General features: G+C 35.2%; 1 protein-coding gene and 1 pseudogene across 3 annotated transcripts in view; one reads left to right on the top strand and one right to left on the bottom strand.

Moving 5' to 3' along the window:
* The window catches only part of Cpeb4 (cytoplasmic polyadenylation element binding protein 4), a 64,386-nt gene that overhangs the window by 30,647 nt on the left and 16,925 nt on the right, over positions 1 to 16,814 (top strand). For 2 of the 3 annotated variants that reach the window (XM_021178511.2, XM_029483793.2), the window contains exon 3: positions 7,318 to 7,368. The exons of the other annotated variant lie outside the window; for it this stretch is intronic. In XM_021178511.2, coding sequence (XP_021034170.1) covers positions 7,318 to 7,368 — 51 coding nt within the window. The remainder of the gene's footprint in view (positions 1 to 7,317; positions 7,369 to 16,814) is intronic. 3 annotated transcript variants of the gene reach the window in all.
* On the bottom strand, positions 11,151 to 11,749 carry LOC110306352 (prefoldin subunit 3 pseudogene; annotated as a pseudogene).

Genomic DNA, 16,814 nt, shown 5'->3' with positions numbered 1-16,814 from the left:
TACTAGACAAAAGAAGCTGCCTGGGGTCCTTTCTTGTGAAGGTGGAAAATCATTGCTTATCTTTGCTTGTTGTTGGAAACAGGAAAGGAATTGCTGTCAATTGCTGAACTACTACTACACACTAGGGGTAGAGGGGTGTTATCACTCTACAGAGCTCATTTCAGGACTCTCTCACAATGCCTATAAATGGAAATAGGGATCTCTGTGTCCCTAATATTCAGCAATATGAAATAATTACAAGACTGTGATTTTATCCTTTTCCCTGTATCTTCTAAGGCAAGAGACATCACCACCTTCTGCCCTTCTGCCCTTCTGCTCCCCCGCCCCCAGTTAGTTTTTATTGACAACTTAACACAACTAGAATCACTATGAAGGGAGGATCAATGAGCCTCAATTTGGCCTGTGCAGGATTGTTACTTGAGTTAACTGAAATAGGAAGACTATATCCTGAATGATAACATTTTAATGGGCTGAGCCTTGAACCAAGTGAATAGGAGAGAGTTAACTGAGCATTAGGAAGCCTGCTCTGGCTGCTCTTGACTATGGATGTACTTCAGGTTCTTGCTGCCTCGATTTCCCCACAACGATGGATTGTAATTTAGAATTATGAGCAAAATAAAACCTTTCTTCCCTAAGTTCCTGCCTGGGGTATTTTATCACAGCAGCAGGAAATGAAACTAAGACAATATGTATGAGACAATATGTAACCTTGTATGAGAGGTGCTACCATACAGAGTGAACCAGAGCATGGCTGCCATGAAATTGGGAAGACTTCCATAGGAAATAAGGCCAATGAGGAGCTGCCTATAGCAGCAGGGTAAGAGATGGTAGAGGGAATGGAGGTGGAACTTGGGTGGTGAGACACTGGGGCTCAGAGAGAGGAGGGCATTCCACAGGGGAAGTGGCCAGAAATAGAGGTGATGAGTTAGCAGGTCTGGATGTCTGGTGGATTTTGTAAGGGTAGGGAAATGGCTCTGTGAACAGATAGGAAAGAGCACAAGTGTAAGGATTTTTCCTGACTCTCACATTAATGGCCACATCCATCTTAACTCTATGTATAAAGTGTTTTAAATGGGTCTTTAGAAAGAGCAAGAATCTGTAGCTGGTATCAGTGGCAGTTCTTCCTTTGTGATTTTACATAGAAATGCTATAAACAGTTGGTTCTAGGACAGGTAGGTCATGAGACCAAGTAAGGGTATGGACTTTGATTGTTAAGCAATTTTCTTATCATAAGGTACAGAGCATAGTAAGTACATTGCATTAGGTTATACTGACATTAGTTCAGCATTTGTGTAAATACAAAGTTGGTATCATAACCAGTGAATTTATAATGAGCCTTTAGCCTTTGCTATATGTTATCCAGGTATCCATAGCACCATCTTGCTACAAGTATCAGGTAGTGTTGATTAAAAACAAAATTATGTAAAGGCCATTTGTTACCTTTAATCAGAATTTGTGATAGTATAGCTTTGACTTAGATGTGAACTAAATAAAATTAGCACTCTCAGAGTTTTTCTTGAACAACTACTACAATGTATGTCCATATACAAACATATATGCATATGTGTATATGTATGGAAGTTAGGAAATTTTAGTGTGAGTCACTGAAACCCCTCTTCTTTTCTTTTGGAGTATCTAGGTTATTTAGCTTGAGCCAATTAAAAGAATAACTTAGAATGTCATGCTAATTGGGATTGTATAGGACCAATATAATACGTAGGATTGTATAGTTATGTTCTACACAGCAAAGCTGTTATTTCTTATAGAATTTGACTTGTACCATGTCACAAATTGACTATGAAGAATAGGTCATAGCATGATATCCAGTGGCACTGTAGAAATCTTGATAGTTTTCATTGTTTGTGTTTGAAGTATATGCTTTTATTATATCATTTCCTGATGAATCATCTGCAGTGATAATATCTGGCTCCTCCTTGGAAAATAAGTTCTAATTATGAACGTAACCTGTATATTTATTACTAATAAAATAGAGCACTGCCTCTTATCTCCTTGATGGACTTGCTTAGTCCTAAAAGAATATGATAGTACATACTGTTGTACTCTTCTTACTATTAAGTCTATCCATTTGCTAAACAGTGGTTCTTTCCAACTAGCAGATGCCCAGCATGGAACTGTCAAGTTGGTACACAGACCTTTTCTAGCTGTAGAATTTGGTAATGTTTCCCAGAGTCATACTGTATCAGTTGCCTATATTTGGCTAGGTTGAATAGTGTCTACAAATATAGCCTCCGGCTTCTGTATGAGATGTGCTAGACTCTGGCTCCAAATGCCATAGCTGTCTCCAGAGACACATTGCATCTCTGGTGATAGTGTCCTTTAAGAGAAGGAGTGCTGATCAGGTAGAGGGTGTTCTGGGTTTTGTTTTGGTTTGGTTTGGTTTTATGTCTACAACACAATCAATAGCAAAAGCCTTCAGGGATTGAATTTTAGCCATCAAATATGTTCATTTGCTTAAAGTCCTAATGTCATCCTTTTTCCTTCAGGAACTAAACTTTAAATGTACAAACATATTTATATAGAGACAAGTTATCAAAAATGAACCCAGCAAGACTGCAGGCACTCTCCAAAAAGAAACTGAAGAGAGCTTACACTAGTAGCTTGACAGCCCAAAAGCTCTAGAACAAAAAGAAGCAAATACACCCAAGAGGAGTAGATTGCAGGAAATAACCAAACTCAAGGCTGAAATCAACCAGATAGAAACAAAAAGAACTATACAAAGAATCAACAAAACCGAGAGCTGGTTCTTTGAGAAAAATCAACAAGATAGATAAACCCTTAGCCAGACTAAGCAGAGGGCACAAAGACAGATCCAAATTAATAAAATCAGTAATGAAAAGGGAGACATAACAACGAGATATATCTTAAAATTATTATTTTGTTTCTTGAATAGTAACAGTTGAAAATATTTAAATCATGTTCTACAAACATCATGGAAATATTATTGATAAATTTTCTCACTTTGCTTGAAATTAGCATTTTCTTAATGTTTAACTTCAAAGAGTTTTTGCTATTTTGAAATTTTTAAAATATACTTTAATGATAAAATAATTTCCCTCCGAGAAACACTGATCTTTTTTAAGTAAACTGGTTGTTAGAAAATATACACAGATATATAACACATTTTAAATACTTTGTCACTGTGTCAGATGGTATCATATAAGGGCTTTTGAATATATTTCTTTTTTAAGATTTATTTATTATTATATCTTAAGTACACTGTAGCTGTCTTCAGACACACAAGAATAGGGCATCAGATTTCTTTACGGATGGTTGTAAGCCACCATGTGGTTGCTGGGATTTGAACTTAGGACCTTCAGAAGAGCAGTCAGTGCTCTTAATTACTGAGCCATCTCTCCAGCTCTTGAATATATTTCTTAATGATTCATTTTTAATATTTTATGCTCTTTTACTATGCTTAACTCCCCAAGAATTTTTTTTTTTTTTTGGTTTTTCGAGTCAGGGTTTCTCTGTATAGCCCCAAGAATATTTTATATGTTTTGAAACAATTTAGTATTCAACATTAGATATAGGATCCTCAGTTATAGATAGTATTAAATATTCATTAATGATATTTTTAGGGTATGAAAAGATATAAATATAAAATTTGGACAAAATTTTTATGTATTATTTGATTCTCAAAATACTCAATATTATTAATATGTTATATATATACATATATATATATATATTGTATTTAAATAATAAAAAACTGTAGATAAAAAGACCACAAGCACTGGATTATATTTATGTTCACCTATCTCAATTATTTTTTATTTTATCCTTTATTCATTATGAAATACTTATGTTTTAAGTTCAGTGCAATGAACTCATTGTTTTCTGGTGCCCAAACAGGAAATGTAGAGGTTTGGTTTTTTTTAAATGTTTTAGTTCAAAAGAGCATTATATAAAAGAGATGAGAGAATTTATCTACTAGCTGAAATGGTTACATAAGACTGGCTACTGCTTTGACTAGGATTTAGAGAGCTAATATAAAAAGAGGTTTCCGTTTTGGGAAAAGTGTCTTGAAAAAAGACAGCCCTGAAAATGTTTGGAAAAGCTCCTCAAAACGCTTGTCTCCTTAACAAAATCCAACACAAAGGTGTTTCTAACAGATTAGCTAATAACCGCCATACTCAGAAGTATTCAAAATAGCCTTTAGTAGTTCCATACTACTGTACCAAACTGTAATATTATACTAAAAGAAATGAGCTGTTGAGCTGTAGAAAAGATATAGAAGAACCATAAATCTGCAGTAAATGAAGGAAGCCAGTCTGATAAGGCTTGGTTCTCTGGTTTCAGCCAGTTGATACTCTAGTAAAGGGAAAGCTATAAAACTAGCAAAAAAGATCTGAAGTTTAGGTGATAGGACAGAATGAATAGGCAGAACAGAGAAATCTTAGGATAGTGAAACTACTGTGATTCAGTATCAATAGGTGTATGTGGATGCATATTGTTATACATTTCTCTGAACAGTAAGAATGAAAGTAATGTGATCTGTGATTTTTTTTTTGGTATTAATAAAATTCTTATTTAGATTCATCACGTAAAACAAATGTACTACTACTCTGGAACTAACTTTTGCTATGAATTAAAAAAAAAAAAAAAGAACTGTTTAAATAGGCAGATAGGTCCCGAGACCCATTAACATGATATCCAGTCTTTGGCTAGGAGCATGCAATGAATCCCACTGTGGATCTATGGGATGGACGAGTCAGGATCTTAGTCACTGAATAGGAAAGGGAAGACGATGAGCAGTATTGGCATCCAGAGAGCAAAGAAGACAGAAGGCACAAAAAAACACTAGGGGTAGCTTGTAGAAGGTTCAGGTCCTCCATAGTATGATGGCACTTTAGGAGAATTTCCAGAGAAGGAGAGATAGTACCCATAATTATGAATGACTTTTTAGATTTGTTATATATTTATTATAGAAAGAATTTACAGAATTGGAAAATACTGTGAAACTTTTTTTAAAAATCTCTTAATGTCACTGCTGATTCTTTAAAAGTAGAGGAAAAATTCTTGATTGTTTTAGTAGGATATCACATGCATAGTATATGGGCCTCTCAGGATCAAAGCGGATACTCTCCTAGCAGTAAACCTTATCAGAAGGCAAGTTAAAGCTGTTAAAGGCTCACAGTCAGTGTTCCAGCCGGGACTATGCTGACAGTGGCAAAAAGTGTCATGTTGTATCTTGGGTGCAAGGTAGAAGGCTAAGGAGCAGACCAGCTGTGAAATGTCACTCACCTAAAAGTAGGCACATACCTGAGCTGAGCCAAATTTTTGTGTCTGTGAAATCAAAATATTTCTCTGTCCTCCAAAAATACCCTGAAGATATGTTTCTGGTAAATTTGAACTTTGTTCACCTGGGCCAGCCAGCATGGTAATCTGTCACTTGGATTCCCATTGTTGTTTGTAGCCTTTCTTAGCCCAAAATAAGAGACATTATGGTTCATGTGGAACAGCCCCAGCTTTGACTACAGTATCAGCTCCAAAGAAATTAGAGCATGTCCTCAGAATTACAAAGACAACTCTTCTCAGCCCTTAATTTTAATCAATATAAATGCTTTTATTTATGTGTTGTCTTCTTAGTTCATATTTTTAAAAAATGTTTGATGATGAAAGAAAGTGGTTTTAATAGCTCCTGTTAACTCATTTCCTTAGAGGATTACATAGCAACAAAATCTAGACATGTTTCATTAAGAAAAAACAGGTGAGGTTTAATGGTTCATGTCATGCTCCTGTTTCACACATCTCAGGTCTTTTTGTTTGTTTGTTTTAAGTATGTTGTGACAGGAATAGAATCCAAGCTGTAGTTAAATCAGCTCCAGTAGCATTTACCAGAGTTGAGTACTTGATCTGCACATTAACAGTAAAGAAACAAAACAATATTTAGTCAGAAATTGAAGTATCAAAATCAGGTTTCACTTTTTCCTTAGCTCCATTTCTCCACTCATTCCCTAAATAGCAACAAGCTGAAATCATAATGAGAGCAGCTAATTTTATCTTGGAAAGCCCCTTTATTTGATTTTAAATTGGTTGCAAAGTTTAACCAGTTGTGGTGTTGGATATAGGTTAGTTACAGATTCTTCTCTTTTTGTGACATGGGGCATTTCTGTGAGTTCCTTTCAAAGGCAAGAGTCTCACATTGAAACTTCCTTCTGAAGACTTGTTTGTACATGGTGTTGGAGTGGTGGGACCACATTAGCTCTGGTTCCCAGAGTGTTCTCTGAATTGAGGAGAGACTTGCTGGCAGTTAGAGAAGGCTTGGCAGAGTCTCTGCCTCTTCTCTGCTTTTCCACAGCCCATAAGCCTCACTGCTCCGTGAGGCCAGAGCTCAGTGCTATTTCCTAAAGGGACCTTTGTACTTCAGAGTCAGTTAGATACTGGCAGCTCCTCCTGATCATTGTAGAGAATTAGCAGCCAGGTTTTTCAACCTTTGCTGAACATGCTGAGGGCTCTCCACCATGTTTTTGAAGATTGGTAAAAATGGATACGTGGGGTATGGAGGCTTAAAAAATGTTGCCACAACAATATTTATTTTGTAACTTATTGTGTACACAATGTGTATTCAATGAGGATTTGTGGTCTAGATAGCTCACTTTACATGTAGAGGTACTTCAAAAAACAAACAAAAATACAGTTTCTTAAAGGCAGAGAAATTCCATTGCCTTCCCTGCCTGGGAGATAAGTTCTTCCAGTACCGTGAGTGCTTTCACAAGCTCTTTTTTGGGAATAGCTTGAATAGTGATTTTAGCTTCAAAATTTATGAACCATTTCAAGCTTGGAAGCCAAGTGACCAGGGCATTTATTGAATATTCACTTTGCATGGCCCAAAACCCAAATTTAAAGCCTCCTACATGCCTTTACCCATGAAAGCCTTTTTCCTAAGGAAAAAGCCACATAGGAAAATTTGGAGTTAAGTGCATCCTTTAAAAAAAGTAACAACCAACACAAATGAAAAATATTTCATACTTACAGGGCATACATATGGTGTACAGGAGCATATTTTGGGTGGTGATTTGGAAACAACAATGACCTTACTACTTAGCTAGTTCATATGTTTGAGTAACTAAATATGAGAGACACTTTATCACCTTCAGACTTCCCCTTTGGTACATCAATGCTTGGCACATCCTCTGATTAGCTATGTTCCTTAGAACAACAAATTCATGTCCTATAATGGAGATTTGTAAATAATTTGCATATTAGAAGCCACCAACTCCGTTCTGTTATTGAATAAGTTTAAACTATCTATGAAAAAAAAATTAGTAACAAACGGCCTTCTTTTACCTTCAGGTCGTCTAAACTATTCATACCCAGGATCCGATAGTTCTCTGCTTATTAATGGTAAGTGATAATTGATTTACCTTAGTGAAGTGCACAAACCTGAAATGAGTATTAGGTTAAGAAAATATAGTATTTGTGCTTCAACAAGTGCAAAAGTGGCACTCATTTGCTCTGCAGTGACATTTATTGATTGCTGTTAGTCACCTATTTTAACAACTTTTGTCCCTCAAAATTGTGATAGAAACTTTTCTCTAAAAATACTGTGAGCCACTTGATTCTCCATTCTGAAATTAATGAAGAGAGTGAGTGTAAATCCCATGACAGCCCACCATCATCAAATGCTAGTTAGCTTCTGTAGAGCAAATGAAAAGAGAAGGTAACGAGAAACTTAGAACCTGAAAGAGGCAGCCCACCAAACACAGTGTTTTATGTTCCAAAGAGAAGGTCATGTATTATTTACCATCATGGAGAGCATGAAGAAAGATGTATTAGCCTTTGTAGTTCTTCCATAGTCTCCTTCCCTGACCCAAACACTAGTAATGTGCCCACAAATCCTGTTTTATGTGTGCATGCCAGAAAAAAGTTAAAGGTCACAGGGAAGGCAACTACTCACAGAATTAAAGAACTTTAAAGTACAGAGGTATTTTTGGTATCACAGTGTGGAATAAATAGATAGAATATAGAAATCTTTTTTATCTTTTTATTTGCTAGTGTGTGTGTGTGTGTGTGTGTGTGTGTGTGTATAGTTAAGATTTATTATGTGTATTTGTGTGGATATATGTCTCATGTATGTGGGTTCCCGTGGAAGCTAAAAAAGGCATTGGATTCTTTGGAGCTGAAGTTATAGGCTGTTGTAAGCTGCTGTGTAGGTTCTGGGAACTGAACTCTGGTCCTCTGAAAGAGCAGGAATCACCCTTAACCACTGAGCGATATTTCCAGTTCCTGAGGGTTTTTCCCCCAAAATTTCTGATAATTCAAATCTCTGTTAATATCTCTGTCCAAGAATTATCTTTGCTGTATTCTCATCATTCATCAAGCAAACAGAAACAACAAAAACTACCTTGTCTGATTCACATGGTAAACGAGTGGTTGAAAATAATTATTATAATTGGATCTCCTTTTGGTTACTACTTGAAAATGGTGACCTATGTAGAATATAGGTTTCTTAGCCACCTCCAAAAAATCAACAAGAGAACAGATGAGTGAGAGGTGCCGAGCCCCACAGCATTTCTGGAAGCTATGTAGTGCATTAAAACCTCACTCTTTGATCAAAGTCAGGTCTCCTTATGCTCAGTGCCAGAAATTTATCATCATTGTTACTATCATCAAGATTTTCATCATCATCTATAAAATAATGCTACTGTACTATTCTAGCAGAAACAATAATAATATACTCATAATATAATATAGTAGGCACAAAAGTATCTACACTAAAACCTACCAACCTACCACCTAATGGTGATGGCGTGAGGAGGACATCCCGTCGTCCACAGAGCAAGGTTTACCTTTTCCTATAAACTAGATCCAGACTCAAGTCCAACCACTGGAAATTACAATGAGTTGAGATTTGGGGTATGACTGAATGATCCCAGGCACAATAGTCGTCTTTTATTTGTGTTACTTACTTCATGAAGTTGTTTAGTTGGCTCAGTTGCCTCTGGGATTCATCTTTGTGAAGTGTGAAAAACCCTCTAGTGACTTTTCCTTACAGATCAACACATTTAAATTTTTAAAATTCTTTTGTTATACCTTTCTTTTTCCTATTAATATTTATTTTTCATGAATAGTTAATTTTCAGTGACTCTTATTTGGCAGAAGGGAAAATAATAAGGATAAGCTTTCCCCCCCAAGTATTTATGTTTTGAAATTATATTGGTTCATAGACAATAGAGGGAGCCTAGATACTTCCTTTTCATTGCTTTTTATATAGAGCTTTTATTTATTATAAAAGTATACTGACTGGGGTTAGTATCATCTCAAACTGAAAGATATAAAGATGAAAATTTATATATATATATATATATATATATATATATATATATATATATATATATATATATATATATATATATATAAACTCTGGCTCCTTAAGCCAGACCCAAGCATGTGAGGTCATGATTGCCATAGACTCAGGTATAGTATCCAGGTTCAGAGGGCCCAACAAACTAGGATTGGTCAAATGTGACCTAATGTTAGTTTTTAGTAGGAAACCAGTAGGACCAGATGCTGATCTCTTCATTTGTAGTGAAGAATGAAACCTGTGGTTAGACCAGATAGCAGAACTGCCAGACTCATTCATTCTCCAGTATTAAAGTCAAATATACTAGAAGATTGTTTAAGTGGGGCCAGGAGAGATAATTCATAAAGTTAAAATATAAAGTAAAATATTTTTAAAAGAGGCTTAAATCAGAGGCTTTTAGTAAAGGACAGTGAGACCTCCAGCACACTGATTTAGGTGTAGGCGTTGGCTATTCCTTCAGCCATGTCTATGAAACACTGTTGTGAATAGACTACTTCTATAATAAACTGATCTTACAACACTGGTGCATTGGTAGCTTTGTTCTTAGGTTTTGGATGTATTTATTTTGGAAATCTGACATATGGAAGTAAATGTGCTTAATGAAGAAAAATTCAGAATTACAGAAACCTCCCTTCTCGCAGGGTTGAAGATTAAATAAATATAGCTAAATCACTTATCATCATACCAAACACATATGAAGTCAAACTAAAATCATTCATTTTTTAAGCTAAGAATAATAACACTAAAATTTTACAAACGGGAGCAACAACAACAAGGGATTTAAAATGAATCTGTAAAATCTGCCTGGGGTAAACACGGGGTTTTGTTTGTTTGCTATTGAGATAAATAACACAAACCGCTACTTTTTTTGATCATCACTGTTTTAATAACATGAAATACAAGTACAAAACATTGTACAAGTATACTTTTTACTACGCAGAGATGGAATAACATGCATGTGTTTTTACCAGAATCTATATCACCAAGTACTTTTACCACAGTCAGTACCAATGACTTTCCAGAGATTATATCCATCCTATGTAAATTTTATCATGAATAAAAAAAGCTTACAACTTTTTTCAAGTAATGCAGATTTATATTTATGTTACTATTCCTGTTCAAGATGCCTTAGAAAACTGTTACATAATATAAAATTAGCTTAGCTTACAGTTTTGAATGGGTAGTGCTTTCTCACATTGATCAAGTCTCCCTTATACTGTCATTGCAGACATACTATACTTACTTGGGATCAAAATGTTATGTATGTCAATAGCCCTCATACTGTGTAGGAAAGCAAATAACAATTTTCTGAAAAGTTCAGAGTATTATAAAAGCTACTGGTTAGGCAGAAATGCATGAAAACCCATTTACAGAACAAAACAGCCACAAAAGATAATAATGTCTTTTAAGTACTAAAGAAGAACAAGCTTACAAATATTAGAACTGTCTGTCTTTCCTGCCTCTAAAAGGTTTACCACATCAAGTGAGAGTAACATCAATCACTAAAGAAAAAGAAAACTTCTCTGGTGCCCAGCATTCAGCAGCTTCCATAGCATTCCTCACGATTCTTGGCCATTTCAGTTAGGAGTTGTCTTATAACAGATAAAATAAAACAAAAGCAGCATTATATTTTAGGGAAATATGAAAAAATATTCTTAATTTCATAAAATATTTGAAAGTAACTCTTTTCATAAATAAATAAAATGGTGTTTTTAAAATTTAATCTTGCTGTGAAAAAAAATCAGTGAAAGTTAGACCAATCTTTAAACCTTGGCTTATTTAACATGTTTGGAAACCTGAATCACATTTTCAATTGCCAGTTTTATGCTTTATTCTAGGTAGAATCATCTTTGTTTCTTCATTTAACATTCCAGTTATAAACCCTGGCCATATTGACTTCTGTGGTAGTAAACTGATCTCAAAGAAAGTCAAGGTCTTCTTCAAGAGAATCAAGATTTTTTTTTTTTTTGTGGCAGTTGATAAATTCTTTTCCAACAATGCCTGAGCTTCATCAATATCATATTCAAGCATTACATTAGCCCCAGCCACAGGCTCACTTTATCAGTAGGAGGAACTGAAGCTTTGCAGTACAGGTTATCTGGCAGTAAGAATCAGGTCTCCATTGAATTGGACTCTTTTTTTCTTCTGCATGTGTTTCAGAATTCCCAAAGTCTGTTTAATTTCAGGAATCTGACCTTTTAGCCTCTTATTATTATTATTTTTTTGAGCAAGGTTGAATTCCATAAACTTATGGTATTGTTCATCCAGCTTCTTTAACACTTTATCTGCAGTCTCTTTCCCAGACTGTTTCATGAAAAAATCTACATCTTCCACAAACACTGTTTTAGGAATCCCTAAGTGGAGCCGCTGCCCGTTTCCAGCAGCAGTTTCTAAGCCACATCCATCCTTAGCCGCAGCCATCTTAAGAAAGCACCAGAGCAGATAATTGCCTTCTGAGGCGTCTGCTGTTGGTGCCAATGATTAGCAACCACTACTTTTAAATGTAGCTCCCTCAACTTTCCACTGTCTTTCAAAAGGGATGATAAAAGCCTGATATCATGTCACCTTATCACCAAGCCTAGACATGCTGCAGGGAGCCATCATAGTTTATTCTGACTTTTAAAACCATGGGAAGTGATTCTGTCTATGAAACACTGTATTTCTACATCTTCCAGAGCATTATCTCACAAGTGTCAGTAGTCAGAGCCTTTCCCTTTTGTTTGGATTGGAAATAAGAGCTACTTACCCCCTCCTTTTGCACATTTCAATGCAAACATTCTAATTTTCACTGATTTTTATTATGTTACTTGTTTTGAAAATGTCAAGCAATCTCAGAACTTTAGATGGGTAATGGGTTTAATCCTAACAAAATAAAAAGAAGAGGGACAGAATCCTTTTCCAGTTTGGGGTGAATAACATTGGAATTTGTATGCACAATGCTAAAAGAGCTCACTCATCCATAGATCCCATGACTTCTTGTTTTGCCTTGCTTTAAACTAATTTTCATACTATCAAGTGACCTTCAGGAACTGGTGACTTTTCAAAGATAAGCTAGTGTAATTCAACCAATAATAATTAAAACCTCAGTAATATTGTTACAGAATATTATTACACACCTTGCTTCTGTGTTAATTATAGAAGGTTTTTTTTTTTTTTCCTGGAGGGAATTCATGGGTTTAAATGAATTTAAAAACCCAAGCTTTCTAGCTACTTTTTGAGTGCCATGTTAGTGTATTAGCTTGCTGAGGGTCAGTAATAAGTACACAGACTTATATGACTTAAACATTAGTTATTCCCCACACTTGTGGAGGCTAAAAGTCATTTTGTGGGGGGTTTAGAGACTAGAAGTCTGACATCAAGGAATGCTCAGTAGTTATTTCTCTGAGACATATTCTTGGTATGCAGATGGTTTCTCCTTACATGGTCTACCTTTTTATACATCGGCATCCTGCTTTCTTCTTAGAAGGACAGAGGTCATGTAGGATGAGGTCACCAAATGCCCTCACTTAACTTTATCTCTTTAAAGACCATATCTCCAAAAGCCATCATATTCTAAAGTCCTTCAAGGTAAGACTTCAGTGTAGAAATGTGGGTGTGGGAAAATTTCAACCCACAGTGAATGTCTTTACTAGTAAATTTTTATGTAATAAACACATACATTTTATGGTTCAGAAACATAAGCTTGAAACTTAGTTTCTCGGTTAAGTAGAAGTGCTAAACATGAGCAGACTTAGCAGTAAGCTTTTTTCTCTGACTTAGAGAATAAGCGCTAAGTTAAATGTTGTCTGAAAGATTAGTTGTCCTCATCCCTGTGTTGAAGATTAATTTTGTCAAAGAGAACCAATAGTTACTACCACTGCTAAAAAAGAGAAGTCTGTCCTTTTGTGTTCTATCATTTTTCCTTTAATTTTAATTTTCAATTCTCTATTCTCCTCTATTTTAGCCTTTAGAATTAACTGTTTGAAAGATAAATTTTGAGCACAAGGAAATCCACACCAACAACAGAGTGTTAGGGATTGGACTCACTTGTATAGTTCTTTCCTCTAATAATGTCTGTTCATTTAGAAGCATCAAGCCTTCACATGTTCCAGAGAAGGAGTGTTGAGACCCATCTTGTAAAGGCTGTCAAAGACATGTCTCTTAATGATAGGTTTTTAGAATGAAGCAGGAAGATTATTTGCCTGAAATGTGGGCAGAAATCTTATCAGAAAAGGGAGGCTGTAAAATGTATAGCTTTGACTGCTACTGTCCCAAGAAACTAATGTGACATAGGAAATTACTAGCTATCTGTGTAAATTAATTTTGACAGTGAATTTATTGAATTAGATTGTAATTGTAAAATCACTTAAAGTATAATTTTTGCAACTTTGTTGGACTGGATGTAGACATAGTGTTAACAGATTAATAACTATAAGCTTCAGATCTTTGAATTTTATCTTTGTGTGTATGTATGCGTGTGTGTGTGTGCTGGCATATATATACAGTAAGACTTGTATATGTTAAAAGGGTCACATAATGGATGTTTTCTTTTCATAAATATATTCTAGAATGGATACTTTCAAGTGAGGATAAAAGGGTGCTTATTAAGAAGCAGATAGTAACTCAGCTTTATAATGAAAGGCATGCAGAGAGAGAGAAACCAATTATTCTGTACCTTTTTTGCAATTCTATCCCACAGACTAATGGAATATTTTACTAGAGGAAATTTGACTGAATATAAGTTTTATATGAAAACCATTTGTAAGCAGTCCTGTAGAGGTGCTTTAGAAATGAAGCACTAATTAATAGATTAATAATATGGATCCAGAAGTTGGACATTTATGACCACAATTTTTCAAGCATGCTTTACCATTCTTGACTCTTGTTAATTCTGAACATTAAAGCAGTAACAACTCTATAATCCCAAATCCCAATAAAAGTAAAAGTAGAGACACACAAATAGCATTCATTTATACTCTAATGGAGACTGGGAAGGCTTTTACTTAGCAATACAAGCATGTGTCTAAAAAAAATCATACCAGTCAGCCCCTTAGTAATTTGGGGAAAAGAAAATTCTTAGCAGAGAGTACTTCAGCTGACTTAATGAGAACTTTCCCAAAACATGTTTGTCATTGTGAACGTTCCCCCTTGTCACTTAACTCAGTGTTTGCAAAACATCAAATATGTTAGACTTTGTATCATAAGGTTAGACATCTGTGTGACATTTTCCCCAGGAAAGTATTTCACAATGTGTGTTCCAGACATGACTTGGAGTCAGTGAGGAAGAAGCATTAGCTATTTATCTATGTAAAGAGGCAACATTTAGCATCCAGTTACTATATGGATCTGGTTTTATAGGCATGTTCATCAAGTACAGTTTACTTACTTTTCCATATATGTCATATGTCAAAATTCACATGCACACATGTACAAAATATAAGTCGAAATAAAAAAAAGTACATTCTCATTTTTGAGTTCCAAATGTCATTAGTTTTCAGTACTAGTTTACACTAATTTTGTTTGATTTTTTTTTTAAGTTCGTATAGTTGTAAATATAGCCTACAGCCTACTTTTCCCTTAATATGAAAAAAAGGTGTCTGATTAGCTTTCAAACATTAATCCCAGAACTTGACCATAAATGCCTGCACATTAACTACTTAATTTTGTGGTATATAAATTAAATATTCACATGTGAAGATTTTGTGGATACTTTAGTTTAGTTATTTATCTGGAGTTCTTACTACTCATGAAGGTTTTGGGTTTTATTGATTTTTTTTTTTAATGAGAACCATGTGAGTTTTCTTGTTGTCTTTGTAGCTTTTAAAAGCCATTCTTTTAAAGAAATATCTGTTTTCCCAGGAATGGATATAGTATCAACCTAATTTTAAAGATAGAACTCAGATTCCCAAGTCATTCTTTTCTCAAACTGCTTTGTCTTTAAAGTGGTTATCTAAATAGAATGTTCTCAGGCAGACTCCCACTTTTGTGATGTCACTTGTCTTTCTAACCCCTGTCTGGTAAGTTGGAGAGTAGCTCATGACCTCCTAGCCTTGACGTTGCCAAAATGAGCACCCATCAAACTTTCCTGGAGGAAAGTCTCAGTGCTGTTGTAGGCCATTCACCCCAGCAGTTCAGTGGACTACAGTGCTATGTAGAAAGGTATTTTTGTATGAAAACTAATTTTATTTTGCAAAATATTTGCCTGGTACTTCTGAGTTAAACTGATTTGTATTGAGTCTAGAAGATTAGAAGTGAACGTCCTGGCAGTTTTTAGAGTTACATCTGAAGGGTCTGCCTCAGTGTTCTATTCAAACCCAGTCCCCAGCCAGGCCTTACTCATGCTACATTCCTTGCCTGAACATGGCAGCACCCTTGCCTGTGCATGGCAATCCTAATACTCCTCCAGGTTTTCTTTAAGATCCCACCTAGGTTCCATCCCTGCCACCCACTTTACTTCAAGACATTTTTTCCTCTTCTGTCCCTGTTGCATGTGCTATATAACCCGTAAAGCTATGTTCCCAGAGACATCTAAGGTTAATGGTTGTATTATATACTGTGTTTTCTCCTATACATACATACATACATGCATACATTCACACACACACACACACCTATAATGAAGTTTAATTATAGATGAGGTATGTAAGAGATTAACAACAATAATGAAAAATAATTTAAATGTACTGTATAATAGAGGTTATATAAATATACTCTCTCTCAAAATATCTCAGAAGTGACTAACAGGCAGGTAGCACAGAACAGAAACACATTGGACAAAGAGATGATTCATACCAGCTTGCATAATGCTACTCAGAACTTATCATCAATTGTATTTCTGGATTTTTTTTCCATTTGATATTTTCAAATTGAGATGTACCATTGGCAAATGAAACCATGGAAAATGAAAGTGAGTAAAGAGAGATCTGTAGCCATAGGCATAGTTCATTATCATTACAAATTCTATGTGACCCTGTGGCATATGTGATCACTAGTTCCTTGAGGTCAAAGCTTTAGATTGTTTGATTCACTGTGCTTAGCAAGACCACAGGGTGAGGAATTATTGAAGCGTGCCAAGGCCCTAGAACGGGATAAGCCTTCAGTGCCAGTTTATTTCAGGGAGAGCACATTTCCTCAGATATTCTTGGTCTAAAGTTGATGCTGTTTCTTGTGGATTCAATTAATTACCTTTTCTCTTCCTTTGAACTGCAACTGACTTGATGAGAGAATCCCAAACTTTCAGTTTTGAACATTTGGGACTGGGTAGAAAGTTTCTTTTTGTTGGTCGTGAGTCATTTGTTTATTTGACTGAGGCCAATATATAAATTGCCTAAAATTTTCATTAGTTATGATCTTCTTCTATTTGGAATGAACATAAAAATACTGTAAATATGTATTCTGTAATGGTGAAAAGTCATGAATTCAATATTGATATGTTTACTAAATTGTTAGCATAGAAATCTGAGAGAAGATATAATGAACATAGTGGCACTTGGTGTAGATCATGTCA

Source organism: Mus caroli, unplaced genomic scaffold (genome assembly GCF_978045245.1).
Source record: "Mus caroli unplaced genomic scaffold, Mus_caroli_1 scaffold_13, whole genome shotgun sequence".
In the NCBI taxonomy this organism is placed as follows: Eukaryota; Metazoa; Chordata; class Mammalia; order Rodentia; family Muridae; genus Mus; species Mus caroli.
The sequence above is the reverse complement of the archived record's forward strand: the minus strand, read 5'-3'. Positions and strand labels throughout refer to the sequence as shown.